The sequence below is a fragment of the Opisthocomus hoazin genome, chromosome 1, assembly GCF_030867145.1.
Source record: "Opisthocomus hoazin isolate bOpiHoa1 chromosome 1, bOpiHoa1.hap1, whole genome shotgun sequence".
In the NCBI taxonomy this organism is placed as follows: Eukaryota; Metazoa; Chordata; class Aves; order Opisthocomiformes; family Opisthocomidae; genus Opisthocomus; species Opisthocomus hoazin.
Genome location: NC_134414.1, coordinates 32,179,172 through 32,202,756, shown reverse-complemented (window position 1 = coordinate 32,202,756; position 23,585 = coordinate 32,179,172). Strand labels below are relative to the sequence as shown.

The 23,585-nt window shown below is 40.4% G+C and overlaps 1 protein-coding gene across 3 annotated transcripts; it reads left to right on the top strand.

The window, feature by feature from the left end:
• The first annotated feature begins 148 nt into the window (after positions 1–148).
• On the top strand, positions 149–22,676 carry PROSER1 (proline and serine rich 1). Of its 3 annotated transcripts, XR_012763990.1 has the most exons (14): positions 149–500; positions 3,673–3,738; positions 4,442–4,510; positions 4,964–5,058; positions 8,650–8,743; positions 9,255–9,365; positions 10,087–10,170; positions 11,121–11,199; positions 13,228–13,323; positions 13,446–13,490; positions 15,785–17,546; positions 18,212–18,359; positions 19,641–22,323; positions 22,418–22,676. XR_012763990.1 is itself a non-coding variant. In XM_075420850.1 (13 exons), the coding sequence occupies exons 1-13, from the start codon at positions 456–458 to the stop codon at positions 22,394–22,396; spliced, it is 2,700 nt and encodes an 899-aa protein (XP_075276965.1). In that variant the 5' UTR covers positions 149–455; the 3' UTR covers positions 22,397–22,676. The 3 variants fall into 3 exon arrangements, 2 of the variants coding, with proteins under 2 accessions (XP_075276965.1, XP_009941068.2); XM_075420850.1 differs by lacking the exon at positions 19,641–22,323 and having other exon boundaries at positions 22,391–22,676; XM_009942766.2 differs by lacking the exon at positions 22,418–22,676 and having other exon boundaries at positions 19,641–22,384.
• The last annotated feature ends 909 nt before the right edge of the window (positions 22,677–23,585 follow it).

Sequence of the window (23,585 nt, the reverse complement as noted above, 5' to 3'; positions counted from 1 at the left end):
CCTCGGCCCCTCAGCGCCGGGACCGAAGGGCGGCGGCGCAGCGAGCGATGGGGCGCGGGGGCGACCCGCGAGCGGGCGCGGGCCGGCCGGGCCTGGGCGCCGCGTGCTGAGAGGAGCGGCGCCGTGGGGCCGCTGCGAGGCCGCTGAGGGGGGGCCGCGGCCCCCGCCACCTTCCCGCCGCCCCGCGGCCTTCCTTCTCCTCCTCTTCGGCCGGGGGAGCGAGCGCCGGCCTCCCGTCGGGCCTGCCTTTGTCTGCTGCGCGGCGGCCGAGGCCATCCCCGGCGGCCTCTCCTGCCCTGCTGCTGCTTGTTTTACTTTTAAATTTTTTTATTTTTTTTTTTCTGTATACTTAAAGACTATCAGTGAAGTCTTTGGCCTGGATATATATTTTTTTTTTTATTTTATTTTTTTTTCCCCTCCGTGTTAAAGTACCCGCGTTGAATGAACTAGTAAAGATGGATAAGAAATCATTTGAAACCGTGCTGGATGAAATTAGAAAGGTAACTCCTTGTTTTCGGCGCTGTTTTAACCGTTTGGTGGTAGAATATTCCTCGCCATGAACGCGTCAGCTTAGGTGTTTGCGTTCTTTAATGATCACTTCAGGATTCAATAAAGACTTCAGTTTCCCCTCGGTGCGAAGAACTGTAATCCTGTGCTGCGGGTGTGCCCCAGTGTTTGCACGTCAGGTGGGACGGCGTAAAGCTGCTTGCTCTTGGAGATATTTTTATTTTCTTGGGAAATTTGAGATTGAAGGCCCAGGCTGCTACCACTGAGCTAACAACACGTGCATTTGAAATACGCATTTTCATAAGTTTATCACAACATTTTCACTGTCAAGGAAGATGAGGTTGGACTTGATGATCTTAGAGGTCTTTTCCAACCTTACTGATTCTATGAGGAAGAAAAGCCGAAATAGCCAAGTATTGCTTATTTGAGGGGAGGGGCTGCGTTTTCTTGGCCTGACTGGAGACGGGGACTTAGTGTGGGATGTCCACCTTTTGTGTGATGGTTTAGGAGATATAACACACAACTGGGACGTGAGAAGGCTGATTTCGAAGTTGCCCTCCAATGCCCTTGCTCAAAGTTGCATCTCCGCAGTTCAGGAGTGTGTGCATCCTGCTCCAGGATGTGGAGTCCTGGGTTTGGATGCGTGCTCTGAACTGTGCTTGTGCATCTTCTGTTCCAAACTCGCTGAGCAAAATGCCTACCAGTTGTGGGAAGCAGAGACAGAAACCTGGGCTTCCCAACGTCTGGCAGGTGCTCTGCGTTCTTTCTGCACAGAGGCCTGATTTAACAGGGAAGCTAGAAGTGAGTCGTTCGGATTGTTCCCCAAATGCTGGAATGGAAAAGGAGATAAGAAAAAATCAGAACCTGTGAGATTAATGGCTCCTGTCTTGTGTGGGAAGTACAAACCTGGGATGACATATTTTGCTGTAGGTAAGCAGAGGTGATTTAAATGTCAAAGTAGAACAGTTCTGTATCCTGCTAAAGCTGCCTTGGTGTGAGAAGGAAGGGCTTGTTTCAGAAAACATTGCCTCGTGGCAGAAAAGGAATCCTTAGCGTTTTTCTAAGAGGCGTTTTTGTTATGATGGATTGTCCTAGGAGAGGTCGTTTCCTTTATTTGGATTTGGGTGCTACAGAGTTGACTTTCTGTTCAGCTTCTCTTCAGCCTAGAGATGCAGTGATGGCTGCAGTTGTTATATTATTCGTTTGAAACATACTGGGGTATAAACCACTGTGCACAGAAGCCACGGTGATGAGTCTTTGTTATCACAACTGCACTTCCTAGTGTTTTTGCATAAGGTCATGGTCATAACTTCTCCTTTATTAAACAGATATGTTCCATGCTCTGTAACCAGCTGAAAACGTGACAGCCTAAGATGTTTCAGGGTGTGCACTTCCCTCCCAGCCTAAGAATTTTTGTGGAAAGTCTGGGGGGAGAAAATCAAGGAGCAAACTGCACATGAATGCTTTCTCTGAAAATTGATGGTGGGAGGGAGTAAGGTTTCAAATGTTACTGCTGCAGTGCGGCCCTTCAGAATATGCTCAGTGATTACTAAAGACTTCAGACAAAAGGGGTTTTGACATGTGATTTTAGGCAATTATGTTTCCTGCATGCTATCTGCCTGTATTTCTGTAAGCCTAACTCACTGTTGATCTAAGGATCAGTGCTGTGTTGTGTTAATAATAGCTGTGCTGTTGCAGTGTGATGTTCACATTTTCCAAATGCATCCAATTTTGTGTCTTTGTTTCTAGGTCTTTGTTTAAACTTCATTTCTAGCTCTGTGGTAGAACCTTCTTTATTATGTGATTTACAAGTCAGTTGTGTTGGTATGTTCCATTTTCAGTCCTACAAATGGCTGGGACAATTATTTAAATTATATTAAATTATTTAATTAAAACAATGTAATTTTAATTATTAATAATGTGTGGCTTAGTTCAGTCTTTTCTAGTATATATTTATGATTATCAACAAAGTAGTTTTGGAATTTTTGTTGTTATTGTTAAATATACATAGCAGTGCTTTCTGTATTCTTATGAAGTCATTCACTTGTTGATTTAAGGAGGAAAAGTGAAATTTGTTTTGGTAAAGAAGTTGCTATACAGCATACCTGGCTTTTTTCCAAAACATATGAGGGAAGGGAGAGAATTAAAAATGAGCATGAAGAGAGACGTTCTTTTTCCTCTGTGACTTCAGCGTGTCTGGTAGTGTTGGCCTCTTAATGAGGTGCAGAAAGGAAGGGGGTTGCCTGAAACTGTGCGAGTGGGTTTCTGTGCACCTGTGCTACTCAGTCGGGTGGCAGAGATGCAGAACTCGACATCTGTGTGGGGGCACAAGGACAATAAAAGAAGGAGTAGGGGTAGGTTTTAGAGCTGTTGGGAAGAGACAGAACTGTATGGGTGGGTGGAGATGATTTGAACATGGTTAGCATGAGAGCTAGCAATAGGCAGGGGCCTTGGAAACTGGGGAAGAAAGGTGTGCGCACCAGTTTGGGGCAGGAATTCAGCTGTTACCTGTCACCTTTACTCTTGTATGTCTGCAAGTAGGCTGAGTATGAGGAGAGGGAGGAAGGCCTGGCTATCAATAAAACTGTCTTGCTGCTAAGTCAAAAGTGGTGGCTGGTACTGCCTTTGTTTTGTATGATTGTTTATTAGAGTTTGACCTATGGGAAGGTAATGCTAACACGTCACCCTCTGGAGCAAGCTTTCTTGTATACTTCATTCAGTCTGTACAGACTTGCTATCCAGTCTCTTCATAAATTCACTGAAGTAAGATGCTTTGCTAATTATTTTACAGGGAACATCCAAAGAGATTGTATGAGTAATCAACTGTATTATCTTGTTTAGCCTGAAGTTGATGTAGACCTTTGAGGCAAAAGGAAGAGTGATGAGGATGTTCTCCCAGTACATTTTTAAACAACAAAAACAAAAGCAAAATGAAATAAATGAAAAAAATGATTTTTTTAACAGAAGAATTAAATTACTGCTTTTCATTGTTCTCTCAATTGTCTAAGGAGTGTACTGTTACTTAGAAATACTGCAGTGTAATTGATGCAAATGTGATTTTGTAAGATTGGATTTTTTTAGAGTAATTGGTTAGTCTAGCAGATGATTGTGCTATAATTAGAATTTTTGAGAGACTAATGTGTGTTTTTTTTCTATATCTTCTAGGCTGTATTGACTGAGTACAAATTAAAAGCTATTGAATATGTTCATGGATACTTTTCTAGTGAACAGGTAAAACTCAACAGTGTCATGGGTTTAGTGGGAGCTATTGGTTTTGTGTGTCTCAAATCATACTGAGGCTGATCATGCTAGCATTTTTATTTATTAACTGAGGAGATTTAATTCCTCATTATTATATCAGCATTAATCTGTTAAAAATAGTTCCAAGTTACTTTGTTATTAAAATAATGACATTTTCATTCCTGTTGTGTGGGAAAAGTTGGAGAAATTGATGGTCATGGAACTAGGATTATTTTGCATGTATTTTCTAAACTGGCATGTAGTGATACGTCTCCCACTTGTTTTGGTACTATGCAGAATTTTTTTTCTTGTTTCTTTTTCTCCTTTTTTTTTTGTGCATGTTTGGTGAATATGCTGTTTGAGATACTGTTTATAAACTTTCAGAAAGAGGTTTTTTTTTTAATCCTAATATGGTGGCAATTGTTGTGCCTTTATGCAGATATACAGACAGGAGTAAGAATCTGTTTTAAGTATTTCCACGGAAAAACTTAATCTCATAACATAGAATTTTAGGTGCCTACTTAGAAATAAAAGGAACATTAGATACTGATAGGAACTGATGTACTCAAACATCAGACACACACATCTCTTTAGCAGTATACCACTATATTCCAAAAATTGAAGGATCATGTTGATGCTGTTAGCATATTTTTTTAATATGTATAAAAATTCATTGAAGACCTTTCTGTTGCAGGTCGTTGAGTTACTGAGATACTTTTCCTGGGCTGAACCACAGCTCAAGGCAATAAAGGCTTTACAACATGTAAGTTCTAGTGGCATAATCTTATGGAATAAGTTTGCCTGCTTAATCTTATTTTAGTGTTGTGATACCTACTTTTGCAACTGCTAGGTTCATCTGCCCTTTAATATTCAGAGTTTCCTCTTCATCTCTTTCAATAATATCAAACAGATATGAAATGTCATACTTTTAACCAGGGTATATTTTCTGACTAAAGTGTCTTTTACTTTCCTGTGTATCACAAGAATAGATGTAACTGTTCTTAACTTTCCTAATTTCTCTGCTTTCAGCAATTGCTTTTTGCAGTTCCTTGTTCAGTATTTAGTGCATAGAATCTCCTTCCCTGTGGGAGGGAGAGAATATTAAACATTTACTGAAATTCATGTTATGAAGCTGTTACTGAGTAACATTCTGGGTTTAAAATAATTGTACTGTCTTATTTTATATACACTTTTTTCTTTCTTGCTTACTTATCAGAAAATAGTGGCAGTTCCGGCATCAAAAATGGTGAATATTCTCAACTGCTTCACATTCAGTAAAGATAAACTTATTGCCCTTGAAATCTTAGCTTCGTAAGTATCTCTTATGTTATATTTCCTTAAGTTGTATTGTTTTTACTGTTGTTTGAGTGTATAAAACTTAAGATACTTCTAGAAGGAAGCACTGTGGCCAGTTAAGGTAAAGCACCAATCCGTTATTGATGGGGTTGTAAAAATGAAGAATTAGAAGTAGACATTGTGGAAAATTCTGTGTCTTTTGAGTCTTGAGCATGCTACTGTGTGGGCTCTGCCTGCTGGAAGACTGCCACTTTGCCAATATTTTTACAGTGGTCTTCAAATCTTGAAGAGAATGAAGAGGGCCATAAGCTTATTTCTGCTTACTGAAACGTCAAAGGCTTGAGACCAGAATATTCTGGGAATTAAGCCTTTTGCATTTGAAAAGCCCTCTACATATTACATACTTAAAAATTAGTTAAGTAAATACATGTCTTAAATTGAGATATTTGATTTACAGATCTAATGTCTATAAAAGATGTATGGATGTTCTAAATGTATGTTGATGCAGAAAGTTGGGGTTTTTTATTGAACAGCTGCTTCAAAGCATCTGCGTTTTACATATGTTTATTTTGGAACTCTTCTGCCTGGTTTAGGGGATTTATTATATGAAATGTCGTTCTGTTTTGGGTTGGGAGGGTTTTTTGCATTAAGTATGTCTGACTTGCGTATGAATGCTGTGTATTACAACCAGCTTGAACATATAAAATAATGGTATAAATATCCATGAAACAAATAAGACTGAGAATATAGACATGATCATGCTTTCGGAGTTGGGCTTTAAGAAGCTGCATGAATGCTCCCACTCTCTTTCAGACCAAAACAAACCAGGGTAGCCTAAAGGAAGTTCAGTGGCGCATTAAACTAACCTGTTTTGCTTCTTGAATTGAGATTGAAGAGTCTGTGAGCTCCAGTTGCCACACTTCAGCTGGTGTGTGGGGTGAAGTGTGGTAACTTCTTTAGCTGTTGAATTTCTCCAGTGCAAGAGCATAATAAGGGAGTCATGATATAGAAATCCTAACCCAAATCTAAATGCTACTTTGATAATCAAAGCTAGAAGACATAGCTGAAAGTTCATTCACATTTGAGTGGACTGTGAGGCGGATTGAGAACTGGCTAAATGGCAGAGCTCAGAGGGTTGTGATCAGCAGCACAGTCTAGTTGGAGGCCGGTAAATAGTGGTATTCCCCAGCAGTCAGTACTGGGTCCAGTCTAGTTCAACTTATTCATCAATGACCTGGATGAAGAGCTAGAGTGCACACTCAGCAAATTTGCTGATGACACAAAACTGGGATCCATCCTGGGAAAGGTGACAGAGCAGCTTATCCTGGAGGTCATCAACAAGCAAGTGGAGGAAAAGAAGGTTATCAGGAGTAGTCAGCATGGATTCATCAAGGGGAAATCATGCCTGACCAATCTGATAGCTTTCTACGATGGCATGACTGGCTGGGTAGATGAGGGGAGAGCCGTGGATGTTGTCTACCTTGACTTCAGCAAGGCTTTCGACACAGTCTCCCATGATATCCTCCTAGGGAAGCTGAGGAAGTGTGGGCTGGATGAGTGGTCACAGAATCACAGAATGGTAGGGGTTGGAAGGGACCTCTGTGGGTCATCTAGTCCAACCCCCCCGCCGAAGCAGGGTCACCTACAGCAGGCTGCACAGGACCTTGTCCAGGCGGGTCTTGAATATCTCCAGAGAAGGAGAATCCACAACCTCCCTGGGCAGCCTGTTCCAGTGCTCCGTCACCCTCAGAGAGAAGTTGTTCCTCCTCATGTTCAGACAGAACTTCCTGTGCCTCAGTTTGTGCCCATTGCCCCTTGGTCGATGAGGTGGATTGAGAACTGGCTGAATGGCAGAACTCAGAGGGTTGTCATCAGCAGCACTAAGTCTAGTTGGAGGCTGGTGACAAGTGGTGTCCCCCAGGGGTCAGTACTGGGCCCAGTCTTGTTTAACTTCTTCATCAACGACCTGGATGAAGAGTTAGAATGTACCCTCAGCAAGTTTGCTGACGACACCAAACTGGGAGGTGTGGTAGATACACCAGAAGGCTGTGCTGCCATTCAGCATGACCTGGACAGTCTGGAAAGTTGGGCAGAGAGGAACCTGATGAAGTTCAACAAAGGAAAATGCAGGGTCTCTCTGGGGAGAGGGACCTGGGAGTGCTGGTGGATGACAGGTTGACCATGAGCCAGCAGAGTGCCCTGGCTGCCAAGAAGGCCAATGGGATCCTGGGGTGCATTAAGAGGAGTGTGGCCAGCAGGTCGAGGGAGGTTCTCCTCCCCCTCTTACTCTGCCCTAGTGAGGCCTCATCTGGAGTACTGTGTCCAGTTCTGGGCTCCCCAGTTCAAGCAAGATGAAGAGCTGCTGGAGAGAGTGCAGCGGAGGGCTACAAGGATGGTTAGGGGACTGGAGCATCTCTCCTTTGAGGAAAGTCTGAGGGAGCTGGGCTTGTTTAGCCTGAAGAAGAGAAGGCTGAGAGGGGATCATCTAAACGCCTGTAAATATCTTAAGGGTGGGTGTCAAGAGGACGGGGACAGACTTTTCAGTGGTGCCCAGCAAGAAGACAAGGGGCACAAACTGAAGCACAGGACGTTCTGTCTGAACATGAGGAAGAACTTCTTCCCTCTGAGGGTTACAGAGCACTGGAACAGGCTGCCCAGAGGCTTTATGGAGTCTCCTTCTTTGGAGATATTCAAAACCCGCCTGGACAAGGTCCTGTGCAGCCTGCTGTAGGTGGCCCTTCTTTGGCAGGAGGGTTGGACCAAATGATCCCCAGAGGTCCCTTCCAACCCCTGCCATTCTGTGATTTTAATACCATTCTTTGAACCATTTTTCATGCCTTTATTCAATATTCTGCTGATTCCATTTCTTTTAATATTCTTCTTTCAGAAGTCCTCCTTTTTGGGTCTGTATTGTTTTTCCAGTAGTGTGCATGGGGCAGGTAATGTTTGACAGCAGTAAAGGTGCTGTAGTCAAAGTTTTGAAAAAGGCAGGTAGAAGCAGGCATTGGGCTCCTTGTAGTAGCACATTTTGTTGTTCTCTTTGCTGTGTCTAGTGTTATTTTTGGGAGAGGAGCACGGAGAATGGAAGGCTATGGTTTGGAACTATGTGAGGGGTTTCACTAGCTCTGCAGAACATGGAGAGAATTGCCACATATTTCATCTTTTTGATTCTGGTGTAAATAAGATGAAGATTTGTTTTTCTGACAGTTTGGCAAGAAATAGTGGCAAACTGAGTATCTGCTGGTTTTCTGCTGTGCTGGGAATAGTGTGCTAGTAGCAATAAAAGCTTTCTAATGAACTGTTGTGATACAAAATTCATTTTGTCAACATAGATATTTTTGCCATAAAGTTTAGCCATCATTGTCTATTGTTCCATATTGCTATTTAATTCTAATACCATGTTTCACTTACAGGCATGAAGTCGTTATTTAAGCCTGGGGTTTTTACTTTAATAGTAATACTAATATTATGATCTGAACTAAGTATGTTTTGCTAACGTACTGTTGGGTACTGGCTGAATTAAATGTTGGTCACTTTTCAGTAGTGCATTGTTTCTGATAAGCGTATGGAATGGCAGTAATCGTCTGTCAATGTCTTTGTTTATAGCAATATTGTTGATGCTCAGAATTACCGCCTTATTGAAGATCTGTTCAGAATTAATATGTCAGAGAAGAAAAGATGCAGAAGAATTCTTGAACAGGTAGTCAAGATACCCTAGTATCCTTGATTCTGTCAGTACAGTATTGTTTACATCCTTATGGTCATGGTGGGGTCCGGACTTATCATGAAGCCTACTGGGAACTACCGGTGAAAGGCAAGCTGAAAGAAGCAGCTGTAAAAGATAAGAGCTATGTAATGCATGTGCAAAAAAAGGGGATTTTTTTTGTCAGGAATTGGGATTGTAAGGAAAAAGGGGCACAGAATTGAGAACAGTGCTGAAGGAAACAATCTGCATTTGTTTTAGAGAACACTAAGTGCTTAACCCCGAGTTCAGTAGAAGCAGAGATGGTCCAGGCAGAATTATTCAAAATAAAGGGGACTTTGACAAAACCTCACACTGTTTGGACTATTTGGGAAGCAGATTTGAGATAAAGCTTTGAATTGTTCCATGTAGGTAGATACATGCAGTGTAAATGTCATGAAATAGTAATTCATTTCTTTAAAGAATTGAATTTGATAGCAACTAATCTCCTTTCTTGATTATTTTGCAGGCTTCAAAAACCGGTTGTAAGGCTCCGCATGCTATGATATCATCCTGTGGCATGATTCCTGGTAACCCTTATCCTAAGGGCAAACCAAGTCGCATAAATGGAATCTTCCCAGTAAGAACGATTCTATGCTTTTGCTTTTCACAGCGTCTTTGATTTGGGATTTATTACCGCACAACCGAAACCAGGATTTGCATACATGGAAGTAGACATGGAACCAAAAGCCTTGTTTATGTTGTGTGTGTTGGTTTTTCTTTTGTTATTACCCCGTTACACGTTTATAGGGAGCTTGCGTTATTTTTATTTGCCCATTCTTTCTATGCTGCTTCAAGTAAAGATCACTGCAGAAATAAGACATCGTTCATATATGGAGAGCATTGTAAACTCCAGCAATATTTGGCAGAATTTGGAGACATGTAAAGAGCCTTACTGGTAGGTTGGTAAGATGACCTAATATGGTCACTACCGTACTACTGCTGGTCTTAGTGTAGTTCTTGAACAACCATGTTTAGTAGTTCCTGTGAACAGTTAATGGACTGCAAAATGTAAGTTGTTATGTCCACAAATCAAAAGGCAGAATTCTAATTATGTCAGAAACATGGACTGTTTAATATGCATCTCATTACAAAAGCTCAGTGTTATGAACCAAGCTATTGGAATGCTCTTACTTATCATTTTACAAGCCTAGAACACAGTTTCTTTTTCTTGACAAATGTGGTTAAGTATAACTTTCAGAATGCTCAAATGTAGTTTAGAAAAAATATCAAATATGGCAGAAATACTATTGCAAAATGTACTTTAAATTAATACTTAATAGTTTCATTTTTTATTTCAGGGAACCCCTATCAAAAAGGACACAGAAGAATGTACTAATGAAGGAAAGGGAATAGCAGCCCGTATACTTGGACCATCCAAACCAGTATGTCTAATAAATTAATAAAGAAATGAGACTTTAAGGCAAAAAGTCAACCACCAGCCAATTCAGTGAGGCTTGTGTATGAAATGCTGTTACGTTGCAAGAAGACTGTAGAGCAGCAAGTTAAACAAAGCTAAACTTCTATAATGAAGATAGTATGACCTACTATTTTTTTTATTGAACTTTAAAGAAACTCTAATTTGTATCTGTGGAGGGGTAGGATTTTCTAGTGGATACAGTGTGTGCGCATTTGAAGGCAGAATTTAAATTACAGTAGCAGAAGAGAAAACTAAAAGCATTTTTAGTAGTCTGTCATGAGCTAGTGGAGGTTTTAGATAAAAATATGTGCAGTTTTTTATTACAGTCTCTGAGGGTTTCCCACATGAACATAAAAAATGTCTGCAGCTTGGAAACTTGAATTACAGCAGTACCTTAGAAAGGGGTTCTTGTTTCTTGATAACACAGCTGATCTGTATTTCAAAATTTTTAAGCCTGTGGGACAGACTTTCAATGAATCTGATGCTACCTTGAAGTACTGTCTGAATATTATGTTTTCACTTTTATTATGAAATGTTTCCCAATAAGCTGTATTATTTTAAAGGGAAAAGTAAATTAATAAATATTTGTTAGTTTTAAATGTGCTGAATCTTTAAAATGAGAAGCCAGTCCAAGACTGCAGTGTGAAGACTACAATGCAGGAAGGAGTTCCCTTTCCCACCTATGTTCACTATTATATTAAAACTTAAAGGTATACTAGTGATGATTGTTTCATTCTTTTCAGAAAGAGTGAAATATTTGCAGTCACTGTGGATATTGTGAAGAAATTTTATGTCAAATATTTTTCCAGTGAATAACAGCTGTCTGTAGTAGTATCTGAATCTTAGCTTTTTGTCTGAGAAACATTAGGTAATGCTTTCACTATTGCTTCTTCTGTTTGTTTTTTGTTTATGTAGGCTCCATCAACCTACAATCCACACAAACCAGTTCCATACCCCATCCCACCATGTCGGCCACACGCAACTATTGCACCAAGTAAGGCTTCTGTGTGTTTTAGCTTGATGCTGTTGTTTCATCCATTTGCCTTTTAAGTAATAAGTGTCAAGTGTCAGTTTCTCTAACCATGATCATATCTGAAATTGGCTTGTGCTCCCTAAATATGATCTAGGTATCAGTTTCTATTTCTTCTTGTCATGACTGCAGAGCCAATAAAACGAGGAATATATTGTATTCTTTTTCCAGTAGCCACATCATGAGAAAAATTCACAATCCTGTTTTGATGACAGAATATTTCATTTATTTAAGGGATTGTGCATGTTAAACAAGACTAGGGCTGTGCCTTTGTTGTAATGTTTGGCCAACGTTTGGGCTTTAACTTGACAAGTCTTTTGACTTGTTGCTACTGTACCAAATTTAGGATATGGTCAGGCACAACCCTGAATTGGGTGGAAATATGTAGGAGCTTGCTGAAGGACCGTAATCTGTTTCTTAGCTGAAGGATAATCTGTTTCTCAGTTGCCTTCAGCTTTACTTTCTTTCCATCACAATGGGGAGAAAACAGCTCTGTAAAGACAAGTTCAAGGATGTAGATTTGAGTCCCAGAAGGGACGTAGTGGTTGCCTTTTGCTGTGTTTTGTCTATTCCTAGCCTTGTGCCTCAGGTAAGAATGAGTCTTTCTTCATAAACTCATCTCTGCTCTGCTGCATCAGTTGTTTGATTCCAGACATTTTTGGAAGGGAGCAAGGCAATTGCCATTTCTTTGGAAACAGGGGTTGGAGTACTTATGTAGTCACTCTGGTCTTTTGAGCAGCTGCTGAATGCTTTTCCTATCTTGCCATTCTGTACTGCAAAACAAGGAGTGCTCTGGTTAGGAAGCTTGCTTTTCACTGGTGTTAGCGATTTCAGGGAGTTTTTAAGGTATTTGAGAAGAAAGTGTGGTCCAGCTCTTAGCATGCATGTAGAAGAGGGAGTCATCTAACCAACTCGATGTCTGCAAGTCTCTTTATAGTCAGTTTGGAAAAATTTGCATTACTAGTGGCTAAAGTGAGTCTGACTTGTGCGCTAGAAATCACTTGCTCACCAGAAGGTGTACAGGAAACTTGCAGACTAGCTCAAATTTGTATTAAACAAATCCTATCCAGAGTAAGTTAGAGCACAAAATTTGGCCTGTGACTGGATGTAAGTATTAGTACGTTTTAGGATATGAAACAGCTTTTGAGGTTTCAGGGCCTTATTAGGCTGCAGCATGGTTTTTAAAAAAACTCTTGTGATGACAAAACTCATAACTGTGTTTAACATAATAAGTGTGTTTAATGAGATTGGAGATGCTGATCTGAAACTATTGGATGTGATTGTTTCCAAGCAATTGTCAGAATGGTCAGAACGATGTTTTGTTTTCTGCCTCTCGTATGTAGTGGTTTAATATTTCCTTCCTGGGTGACACAATGATTGATTGTTACTTTTCTGATTTTTTAGCCAAGAGTTGTCATGCAAGAAATCTTAACACTAGGTAGAACTGTTATGGAAGTGTGAAATCAGAAAGGAGTTGTGCATAACAAATTACTGCACATTGAGTAATGTTCAAATGCTGCCTTTTTCCGTGAAGATTAAGTCCTTATGCTCTTAAAATACTCATTCGGGACCACTATGAAGTGTATTTATGTTCCTATGATTTGAATTCTGATGTTATTCATCAGAGCTGTCCACCATAGCTGTACAACAGTTCTGAGTTGCTCCAAAGAATAAGGAGAGAGTTAAGTTGCTCCAAAGAATAACTCTCCTCTGAAGTTTTCAAGCAAAATGAAACTTAAAGCAATTGAAACCTCACTTTTTCAGGCTCTTTCAAGAGAACTGCCTTTGCTAAAATTTGTATCACAATGTATGTCACTCAGGCAGACGTTGGCAAAAGCCAGCATCCAGCCTGGATGATTAACTAGTCTGTTTTTTTGATTGAAGAATGTCTTACAATCTTGAAAATATTCTTTGAAGGAAAAGACACTTACTGGTTCATTTAGATGGGGGTTCTTCTGACAACCAAGATGTGTGTTGCATTTGTTCTTTTAGGTGCTTACAACAATGCTGGCTTAGTTCCAATGGCTAATGTCATAGCTCCAGGCTTACCAGCTCCTCCACCATACACTGCTAATCAAGTGGTATCAGGTAAAGCATGCATACCTTTAAAAATGTTGATGTGTTTTTTTTCTAATTCATTGTTGTGAATGGATCATTCACTGCTGGAGTTTCATTTGCTTTTAAATAACAAGCTGTTGTTCTCTGTTTAGAAAATGAGGACCTTTCCAGCCAGGCGAAACCTTCCCAAAATCAAGGTAAATTGCAAATCCACAGGGGGGTTTTTGTGTTGATTGTATCTTTGTTGTTTGTTCAGAAAATGTAAACAACTTACTTGAGTGGGATTTTCATAAGCCTGGAAATATTTAACTAGTGTTGCAATAGGATCCCTTGAGAGTTGAGAAAAAAGTAATCTCAGGCATTTGGCACTTAGTCGTTGAAACATTAAGATTTGGCCTTTTGTGTTAGCTCGTTAAAGTTTTATATTTTTCAGTTTCTAAGTATGTGAAATCATGTAAAAAAACTAAAGCAAAATATGTTTTGCAATGTAGTGCATTGAAGTGTTTCATTAATATCTTTGCAGTTGTTAAAACTTTGGAAATCTAGTTGAAAACTCATTCACGTTTTAATTGCATCTATTACTTGGAGTGGGAAGCTGGGAATACGAGAGAGACAGATTCTGTGTTTATAGTTTGTTGAAATCCATGTGTAGAATGTCTTATCACAGACTGTTACATCGAACTATGTCTACCTGCACTTTTGCCTTACCCTTAAAATTCCAATTCTGTTTGCAGAAGAGAGTTGTCCATTTTTTTTGTCTCTACTTGTGTGGCACTTCGTATGCTTTGTACACTTAGTACAAATCATAATAATAAATATGAACTATTTATACAAAGGCTTTGATAATACTTTGTTAGGTTTGACAAATAGAAACTGAGAATTTACTGACTGTGGAGTCAGGCATATTAACAAATAACCAAAATAGGTAAAATTACCATAATAAGTTTAGCTCCAGTAAATATTTCTAGGGGAAAATAAAAAAACTTATGTTTTGTCTGTTCTCCTCTGTGCCCAGGGATGGTTCCACAGAAATGTTGCTATTTCCAAGAATCACTTTATTCATATATATGCCTTTAAGTGTGCATGTATTTACAAGGTAGTTTATACAGCTAAATAAGTACAGTGTAAGGAATAAAGTCTTCTATTAGGAGGAGAAATTCAGTAACAGCTCTGGGTTCTACTGCAGCTGTATTTTTCTGGTGATAATCTTGGCTGTCAGGATTAACAATTGTGATCTTTAGGAGAGTCTTCAGCTTGGAAACAGGATGAGGAAAGAACAGAATCCAGAGCCGAGCAATCTGGGTCTAGGTTTTTGGAAGAGAATATGTAAAAGGAAATAATTTGTTTGCAAACTTGCTAGATTTAAAGTTTCAAGATACATAAAACAGGAGTTTTTCACATCAGTTTAGGTGCAGGATTTTAAAGATTTCAGATTTGGATTTGTGTGTGCATATGTAGAACTTGGGCAAGAGAGAAATCTAAGCTGTTAGAGTTATGGGTGAGGAGTTTGACTGGTTGGATCAGTGATTTGCTTACAGTTGAACATATTATTTTAAAGTAAAGCACAGAGGGCTGTTCAAGGAATGATGAATTAACACATCCATATTCCTGAGGAAGCTAGATAGAGGCATATCAAGGCTCTTGACATGCCAGTATTCGTAAATGCAGCTTCTTTTCATTAACCCCCACGTCCCCATTTGCAGTGTGCCTGCCTGTTTTCCTCCAGTTTGACTGATGTCTCTTTGACTTACTTTGTAGGATTAATATAAGCTGATATTCCTAGTGGCAGGTACTTGCCTTGTTTATAGACAACCAACTTCAGACTTACAGAAATACTTGTTGATGAGGTCAAGTGCCAATGTTAGTTTCATGCTGTAGTGTGATACATGAATTTAAAAGTATACCTTCTTAGAATCAAAATCTGAAGGAAACACAGTGAAGAAAATGACCTGATTTTGAAGGAAAGAAAAATACCAGCACCTGAAATCAGCTTTCTTCAGTTGTTGACTAAACTTCTCTGAAATCCTGATACATTGAATTAACTGGTTCTGAAGGAAATTCTGACCTTCAGTGAGAGTGGATGCAGAGGAGCCCAGGTGATCTGATGCCAATGGAATACTAGATCTGGTTTGGGTATTGCCAGATGTTAGAGACCAGAGGGAGGGTGTTTACTTGTATCACTTAGACATTCTTATGGAGTATATTTGAGCATCTCACTGTCTTGCATGAGATCATGAAGAGGTAGCAGATGTCACAAAGTGTTTTTTAAAGAGGAGTGGTAGCCTACATGGTGTACAATTTGTGTGTTGTGTTTGTATGTGCCTTTTTGTTTTGTTTTCGTAGGCTCCAGTGTTCACTGTTTATATACACACATTGTATGTTAGCTATTGCCTGTGTATCATATTTTGAAATTCTGTATAAAATGTGTTTGTGTTGATTTCAAACATTTCTGACAGTTTCAAGTATTCTTACCAGTTTTGTTTCTTTGCAGCTTTTTCTGCACAAGCGAATCAGCTCTTTACTCCTCATGGTTCTAATCCTTCAACACCTGCTGCTACTCCAGTCCCTACCCCATCACCTGTCAAGGCAATAAGCCATCCATTAGCACCTGCAACTCCACTCATATCTGGGATGAACATGTCTACCCCTGTCCTTCCTGTTTTCCCAGGACAGGTTTCCTCTTCCATTCATACATCTCAGCCATCCACCCCAACCCCTACTGTCATCAAATCCCTTTCATTGCCTGGTGTTCCTGTCACATCTGTTCACAGTGCAACCTCTACCCCTATCCCTTCAGTTTTTTCTGGGCTGGCTTCTATACCCAGTGCTACGCCAGCTCCGCAAGGTTCTTCCACACCATGCGCCACACCTGCGCCTAGTGAAGCTTTTGCATCTGCTGCTGCACCATTTGCTGGCCTCCCGTTCTCTGCAACCTCTTCAATTGCTTCCACTAATAATCCTGCTCCATTGTCATCAGTTTTTGCTGGACTCCCTTTGTCCTTGCCTCCCAATGCACAAGGGATTTCTAGTCCTGCTCCATCTACAATTGCTAATTCTCCTGCCACCACCATTCCTGGTTCGCTTAGCTTGCCTAACCCAATTTTGTCTGTCTTAAAGGGATTTCTGACATCAAATGACACTTCATTAATCAATTCATCTGCTTTACCTTCTGCTATGACAAGTGAGCTTGCTTCTTTATCTGCTCTTGCTAATCAAAGCTCTGACCCTCCCACTTCCTCTGTCAACAAATGTTATACTCCATCAGCCACCCCCACCCCACAGCGTTCCTCCACACCCGGGCTGGCCATTTTTCCAGGTCTTCCATCCCCATCTGTGGCCAATTCTAGTTCCACTCCTCCAACATTGCCTGCACAGTCACCTTTAACCACTTCGCCATCGATTATACCAGTCAACTGTGGCTCATCAGCCTCCCTCTTGCATGGCACAAGCCCTACTAATCCTGATCAGCAGCTGTCATCAGCCCCAGCTGCCACAAGTATCCCAGTTATGGTCAAAACAGAACCCATGAGTCCTACCCTCTCGGCCTTCAAAGGTCCTTCTCATTCAGCTGGTCCTTCTCATGGCACTATAGGACTGTCAGCACTTGGGCGTGCATACACCTCAGCAGCTTCAGTGCCAGTCAGTTTACCCAGTTCCCTGAATCCGGCACTATCAGGTCTCTCCTCTTTGAGTGCTCCCCTAAACAATTCCAGTTCTCTGGCTTCCATTTCCCTCACCCCACATGGCTCCTCTGCTCCCATTGCCCCCGTGTTCAATGGACTTCCTCCTTTTACGTCTCTAACCAGTAACTTTGCTTTTACTGGTAATCCAGCACTTACGCCACCCGTCACTCTCCCAGGGTCTTTGTTAGCTACTCCGTCTACAACCGCTTCAGCCGTGTCTGCCCCTCATGTGAGTTCCACCGCCGCCGTACTCTCAGGACTCGCCGCCTCAGCAACAGTCTCTGCTCCACCCTTCTCGCTTAACTTGTCCAGTGCCGTCCCTTCCCTTTTTTCTGTTGCCCAGGGACCTCTGGGATCATCAAACCCATCCTTCCCTGGTTTTCCTGTCTCTAACACACCCTCTGTCACTCCTGCTCTCCCTTCTTTCCCTGGCCTCCAGGCATCTTCTGCAGTAGCAGCAGTTGCACCGTTGCCGGCAGCTGCCACAGCCCCATCTCCGGCTCCGGTCCTGCCAGGGTTTGCCTCGGCCTTTAGCTCAAACTTCAACTCTGCACTTGTTGCACAGGCTGGGTATGTTTCTGTTTCTGAAGGAGATCAGAACCATTTCTTTTTCTCTTGAGCAAAACACTGATTTTACTTTGGGTGTAGACTTTGTTTTCACTTATAGTTAGTAATTACAGTTAATTTTTAAAGTTAGTTCACCAGTAGATTTCCACCTGTCTTCAGAAACTGATAGAGTAGTTACTAAATAGGTTGTCTTCAGTAACCCCTGTAACAACAGTCTAATCCAGTGAGGTGCTGAGTGATCTTATTTCCCAGATGAGGATACTTGGCACCTCCTAGGCTTTTACAAGAATGGATTCCACGTGGGCATCCATTGACACATCCAGGTAATAGCAGACAATATCTTAGATGTTCCTATGTTTTAAGGAAGTACTCAGCATTAGCTTTTGTCTGTAAAGTTTTTTTGTGTGCAAATTGTAGGTGCAGCCGAGGTACCAAAATCTGAGTTCCCTTCTTAGGTGTGCTCCAGACAGTCTTGGCTTGTGTGTGCATGAATAATTGGTAGGTGGGTAGAGACTGGGCTGCTGTTTGGAAATTCTGGCCTTTATGAGGTTTAGAAAAAAAGAGGTGCTTTTCTAATTTATATAGACATAAGCTTATAGAGAGAGAAACGTAGGGTAAGACATGATGCAGATGTTCCTAATTACAGCCGCATCTCGATATTCTTTCAGCTTGACTTCTGGACTACAGACACCGGGAAATGCAGTTTTTCCTGGTCTTTTATCTCTTCCTGGTATCCCTGGCTTTCCCCAAAGTGCCGCACAGTCTTCCTTGCAGGAACTGCAGCATAGTGCGGCGGCACAGTCAGCACTACTACAGGTAACATCCCTATTTGTTAATACTGCTTTGCTTCCAGTAATCTTTTGAGCATGTACTTGCGTGTGAACTTTGTGGGATTAGTTTAAGTCAGTAAATGATGAAAAACCCTAACCTGTTTGAGAACTGATTAAAAGGATGATGATAGAGAACAACTCGTATTAACTTCTTACTTAAGGCAAATGTACAATGCTTCTGGACATAATGGACGTGATTAAACCCTTTTTGAAAACTTTGTAAAATGGGGAGGAGTGAAAGAAAAAATAAGACATACAAGTGAAATTTTTGCTAGGTTTGTGTTAAATCTAATGAGCTGACCAAGTAGTTGCAAAATCTGTGCTCAGTTCCAGCCTGATGTTTTAATACTTAAATGTTTCTGTGGAAAACTACTTTGTTTTGAGTTATGTGTCTTTCTTCTGATAGTTCCCACAAATACAGTTGTTGTAATATAAGCTTGAGGTGGCTTTAGGTAATGTGTAGTTTCATTATCTCTCTGGTCCATGAAACAACTTGTTTCAGTCATCAACCTACGTAAGTTAACTGAAATTATCGTCAGAGTTTGTATTTAGATGTTTATCTTGCCTTTTGTTAAAAACGGCCTCTGCACAGATTAAGGATCCTGGTAGGAAATTTGTCCTTCTCTGCGTAATGCTAAAAGAGGCAGTTGTATGTCTTGAATTAATATTTTCTCTCTTCTGTGACACATCAGTTTTTGAAATGGGGCATCTGTCTGAGTACTCTTCACTGTGCAGACTATTGTTAGATATCTTTTGAATATCAAGGGAAATAGGTCGGAAGAAGCAAATTACTTATGCTTTTGCAGCTCAGGAATTTATTCTGTAGAAATCTGTGTGTGCAGATTGATTTGAGGAAACGTCGTTTCCAAGTTCTGATCACTAAAATGAACACTTCGCTATTCAAGCGATGAAGATAAAGAAGGTTCAAAGTCAGTGAAATATTACAGCTCCTAATTAAGCTATGCCTTCCAAATCAGCTGTGGCTTACTCCACTGGAAAGTAAATGCCATTAATGCTTCTTCATTTTTCCTCTTAATCCAACTCCTGTCCTGATTTTTCTGGTATTTCAGAGCAATAGTTGCACTGCAGTTTAACATTTGCGTATAGGTGCATTGCTCATCTCTGTTCTTTGCATACTTAAGTTTATACCTTGTTTGTTTGGGCTTGAGTAGGACTGGTACTGTGCATGAAATTTTGCTTGATCTAGATTTTTGTTTGTTTCTTTGTTTTATCAGTGCTGTTTCCTAACTTCTTCTCTTCCTTGAAGGCACATTCTGCTTCTGCTCTGGAGAACTATACAGCTCAGCCTGAAGGTTTTGCTAACTATCCGTCAACACCAGGAACACCATTTTCATTGCAGACAAGTCTGCCCCAGAGTGGATGGCAATAAATCCCAGACATTTTTTTAAGACTGCAGTGGTTGCTTGACAGAGCCCGATGCTATTCACTTTGAAGGCTGTCTCCATGTTAGTGGGGCATGGTCTGAATTGGGGAAAGAGGGGGAAAACATGAGGGTAAAATGATACCAGGAGGCTGTGTCAGATGTCAAACCGAATTTGTGATTGCATTTAATTGATTCAGGGTCTGATCCTGTGAATTGCTGAGCATCCTTGACTCTCCTTTTAGCTTAGGAGTTGAATGGTTGGCGTCTCACAGGATCAGGAACATTCAAACAGATGTTTATGTAAATAGAGCAATTGGTTGTCAAACTGAATGGGGAGAACAAGTATACTTAATAGTGTGTATAAGCACCTATCCTTCTGTTAATGTTTTGTATGGTATATGTGGTTGATATAGAATGAGATCTAGACTGAAACTAGCTGTAGACGATCTCTCGTCTAGATGCACGCTTCTTGTGTGTGCATAGATCAAGGTCAGTTTACAGTTCTTAGGATCTTTTCTTTGTATGTGTGAGGATCTCCTGTTAGCATCCGCAGTATGTTAAGGGGAGGCTAGGTCAGAGGGGTGTGGGGGTTTTCTGACGCTTGGAAATATTATCATGGGCTTGCTGCTGAATGGAGTACTCCTTTGTCTGAACCTGAACAGGAGAGCTAGGAAATGATGCTGTACTGTATTTGGGTAGAAATGGATTATGTTTTACTGGAGTATGGTTTAGCTGGCTGAGAATATGTCTTTCCAAAGTCCTTAAGAGCATTTTGATTTGCCTCTAAAATAATGTTCCATAGCATTCTCCCTGCCGCCCCACCTCTCTGTGAATGAAATAATTGTACTGCGGGTAGGCTGCCTGTCCGGCACTTTTGACTGCAGACTTTTGTGAATGTTTACAGACATGGGTCAAGTTCTTCTCTCCCTTATATTCATAAACTCACTGGTTCTCTATGTGCTTTTTGGCTATAAACTGCAACTTGATGGTGCTTATGTTATCCTGTGAATATAAGTGGGAGCAGAATTTGGACCATGGATTTTTTTAGTATTTTTTCCTTGGAAAACGTACATGATTTTAAAGGCATATAGCTAAATTAACTGTATTGGTTAGGAAGGATTATGACACAGCATATAGAAAGGTCTTGCTTTGTTAGTGACATTCAGTTGTGCACTCTTCTAATAATGTTAGTACCTGTGGCAATGTGTAACACATCATTGAATATCATCTATTTAAGATAAACTCTCGATCGTGTTCTAGAGACAACAGAGATGAATGATATTCAATCCTGTGATTAAATTAAAACGTAGAGGATCCTATACTGTAGAAAAGCTCTGCACCTAGAATTTTACTTTTTTAAAGATTAATTCTGCTGGGAAATGTTGCTAATGTATTTTCTTTCAAGATGTGAACAAACTTTTTTAGAACATTAACAGAAATTCCTGTATTGGTTTTTAACACAGTTTTTTTAAATAAAAAGTTTACAGTCATGGCAAAAAGGCTTTGCTGACTATTTACATATTTGCCTAAAATACAGATTAATAAACTTGTTTTTACTGAGGCACTCTTTAATGTTTGATCTTGCTTATGCTGTTTCTTTATGATGCAGAATTATATACTGAATTACAAAACTGGTTTCCTAAAGAGTGGCAATAGAAATATCCTATGAAGTGTTTAGATAAAAAATTTAATTTGTCCTTGATGCTTTGTCAGTCTTGCATTTTAATAATCAAACGTACATATTATCTTAAATCTAAAGATAAAAACATATTGCACTTCTATGTTTTTTAATTTGTGAAACTGTTGAATTCTAATGATTCTCCACTTTGAACTGCTTTTAAAATCAGTGCCTTATATCTTGACTCAAGAAATCTGGTGGGAAAAAATCTCTACCATCTTCCATTATACTTCTCATTCTTTACATGACTTGTTCTGCATAGAGTTGTAGATCAATTGGAAAAAGGGAATATAGGTTATCTTCTGAAGAGCAAATTGGCTTTTGCCCCAGAGACGTGAATGTAAAGTAGTTCAAAGTCAGTAAGCGTTTTGGAACCTTCCTGAGGTGCTGAGTTTGATCTTCGATTCGAGTCCCTGGTTTCGCCATCAAAGCAAGCAAAGTTTAAACAAATTCACATCACCTTGTAGTCAAAAATAAATAGCAGACATCAGCTGTTATGCAGTGTTTCATCAAAAAGTAAGCAGTTTGTACGTCTGTTTCTGAAAACATCTACTGAATGTTCACGGGGTAAGAGACTGTGAAGCCCTGTTTCTCCAAATGAAAGCAGGTGAGAAGCAGTGAATATCCACGGTATTAAACGCTATTTTCCTGACACTGTACTTCCTAAGTGGTGTCTGTGTGCTGTGCTTTACCCAGAAGAGAGTATTTAATGCATAGCTGGTGTAGTTTTACATAATGAGCTTCTATCATTGTTAGACAAGTGAACGAATAGGTTAAGAAGCATTACACTGTCAAGTTTTTTTTTGTCTAGAATGGGGTCTCTGGTTCTTACTGGATTATATTGAACAGGATTTTGTAAATTGAACTTTTCCAATGGTTAGGATTAAGGTAAGTTTCAATTTCTTAAATATTTCTCCTGATGTAAAATTGTTCTTATTAATTTTTTTCTCTTCAGGAATAAAGTCTGTGTTCTGCATTGCAGCAAACTCCTGTGACCCAGCCTTGGAATTTCTGAAGGGGGTGATTTGTCCTGAGCTCTTTCATGCTTACTTGAGCATTTTTAAAAAGCCAAGGAAGAGTCTGCTCCTGAGGCAAACCATGCTGGATCTTACACTGAGCCTGTGCTGGGAAAGGGCTGTTGCTGTATGACTTTAATTTTTGGACTAACTATGATTTTTTTCATTGTTCAAGTCTCCTGTTACTGCTATATTTCAGCTCTGCTGACAGACTGGAAAAATAGGGTATAGTGAAAATTTCTTTGAAATAAAATCTTTATTCAGAACAACTAAGAGCATACTGGGTTCGTGTTTGCAAATACAAGTTTGAGTATTTCTCTCAAGTGCTTTAATTGCAGCTGTAGTGAATACGAGAGAAACAGAGGAATTTTCTGTCCTCTTCCTCCTCTGATTTGCAAGCGAGTGTTGTGATTTGGCTGGGCCTGGAGGGAAACTTGCCAGGGTATGAATGTTCTTACTTTCTTGCAAATTGCCTTCGTTTCTGGGTTGAGATGGGAGCGACCCCTTTGACTGACCGTCTCTGATATTTACTCATGCTCTAGCGAAGTGTAGCCAAAGGGGTGCCTCGTCTCATCTCCCCATCTGCAGGTATTCAAAGCTGATGCCATTTTCACAGGGAGGAGGAGCACTATGGGGATGTGCCTGCAAGCAGTAGGGTGGTACTGTTAAACGTCTCTGTGTCCTGTCCCTTCTAAATTTTGATCTGGGGGAAAGAAATGACGAGCCTGAAGCAACTAGGGTAGCGTCTGTTCTGGGGGGCAGGACTCGGGGCCTGGAAAGGACTAGGCTGAGAAAGCTTCAGGGAGTGGCCAAAGCCCAGTGCATGGGAAGGAAAGTAATATGGGCCTAAAAAGGTCAAAAAAAGACAAACTGAAACCTACGACTTTGTTGTATGCAAATCTTACGTGAGGACTGCCTGATGACTTTTTTTGATACCTTTGGGACTGGCACTGTTTAGAAATGGCTGCGTGTAAGTATTCCTGTTGTGATTTCAGCAGACTCTGAGGTGGGTGCTTGGTCTGTAGAATCCTCTGCAACTGTGTGATAAGCGGGAGCAACTTTACGGCTGTTGCAAAGGCCTGGTGCCATTTGCAAATGTAGCGGTTAGTGCAGAGAACTGCTGAAGAACAGCCT